The following is a 1,280-nucleotide window of genomic DNA, read 5'->3' on the forward strand; positions in this document are numbered from 1 at the left end:
ATGGCTGCGACAGACAAGCAATCAAATGTTCAGCTTGAGAAGGAAGCTGAAGATGAAGAATATGAAAATTGTAGCCAAGAATGCAAGGACCTTCTTCTTTCTCTTCCCAAAGAGAAGGGTTGGGGTGTCCCTTACATATATCTCTACCAAGACATTTGGTTGAGGCCAATTCGAATCCAAGCCATATCCACTTGTCAAAAGCAGTTCCAAGCAAAAGACAGTGATATTATTGTAGCTTCCTTGCCAAAATCTGGCACCACTTGGTTGAAAGCCCTTGTTTTTGCCCTAGTGAATCGCAATCGTTTTTCTCCTTCACAAAAGAACCATCCTTTACTCATTTCAAATTCCCATGATCTTGTGCCTTACTTTGAGTTTCACCTTTATGGAAAAGAGCAGAATCCAGATCTCTCCAACTTGCCTGAACCAAGACTTTTTGGCACACATTTCCCATTCCATTCCATTCTCGATTCAATTTCCAAGTCCAAATGCAAGATAATCTATATATGCCGTAACCCATTTGACAATTTCGTATCTCTATGGTATTTCGGCAATGCAATTGCACCATCAACATCGCCCAGACTATCATGGGAAGAAGCATTGGAGAGGTATTCAAAGGGAACCATTGAGTTTGGTCCATTTTGGACAAATATCTTGGGTTATTGGAGAGAAAGTATAGAGAAACCAGATAAGGTTCTGTTTTTAAAGTATGAAGATTTGAAAGGGGACATCAAGTTCCACTTGAAAAGAGTTGCTGAGTTCTTGAATTGCCCATTTGACTTGGAAGAGGAAGGAAATGGTGTTATTGAAAACATCATTGAGCTGTGTAGCTTTGGGAAGATGAAGGAATTGGAAGTGAACAAGGCTGGAAAAATATTGGACAGGTATGAAAACAAGGTCTTCTTCAGGAAAGGTGAAGTAGGTGATTGGGTTAATCATTTTAGCACTTGGATGGAAAAGAAATTGTCCAAAACAATAGAAGAGAAGTTGGGTGGGTATGGTCTATCGTTTTAATTGTTATCTTCAACCATTTAAACTATAGGTCTATAATAATATCTTCCTACAGAGAATAATGCATCAAGTTCGCTTTTATTTCCATAATGGCCTAAGCTTCTGGTTACGTATCTTAGTAACAGGCTCTCCACATCACAAAAGGTTCTAGTACTCTGTGTACTTTGGAGAGAGTTTTACTTAAAAATCCTTGAACAAACTGCGTGTCACAGTGTTTTCTAGCACTGAGGATGAGAAAAATTTTGTATTGATTTCATCAGCAATAAATTGTT

At 38.4% G+C, this 1,280-nt stretch overlaps 1 protein-coding gene across 1 annotated transcript; it reads left to right on the forward strand.

The window, feature by feature from the left end:
- LOC114754402 (cytosolic sulfotransferase 15-like) lies at window positions 1-1,011 on the forward strand. The gene has a single exon (XM_028943169.1). The coding sequence runs from the start codon at window positions 1-3 to the stop codon at window positions 1,009-1,011; it is 1,011 nt and encodes a 336-aa protein (XP_028799002.1).
- The last annotated feature ends 269 nt before the right edge of the window (window positions 1,012-1,280 follow it).

The sequence above is a fragment of the Neltuma alba genome, unplaced genomic scaffold (genome assembly GCF_004799145.2).
Source record: "Neltuma alba isolate B1F8T4 unplaced genomic scaffold, ASM479914v2 tig00010134_pilon, whole genome shotgun sequence".
Taxonomy (NCBI): domain Eukaryota; kingdom Viridiplantae; phylum Streptophyta; class Magnoliopsida; order Fabales; family Fabaceae; genus Neltuma; species Neltuma alba.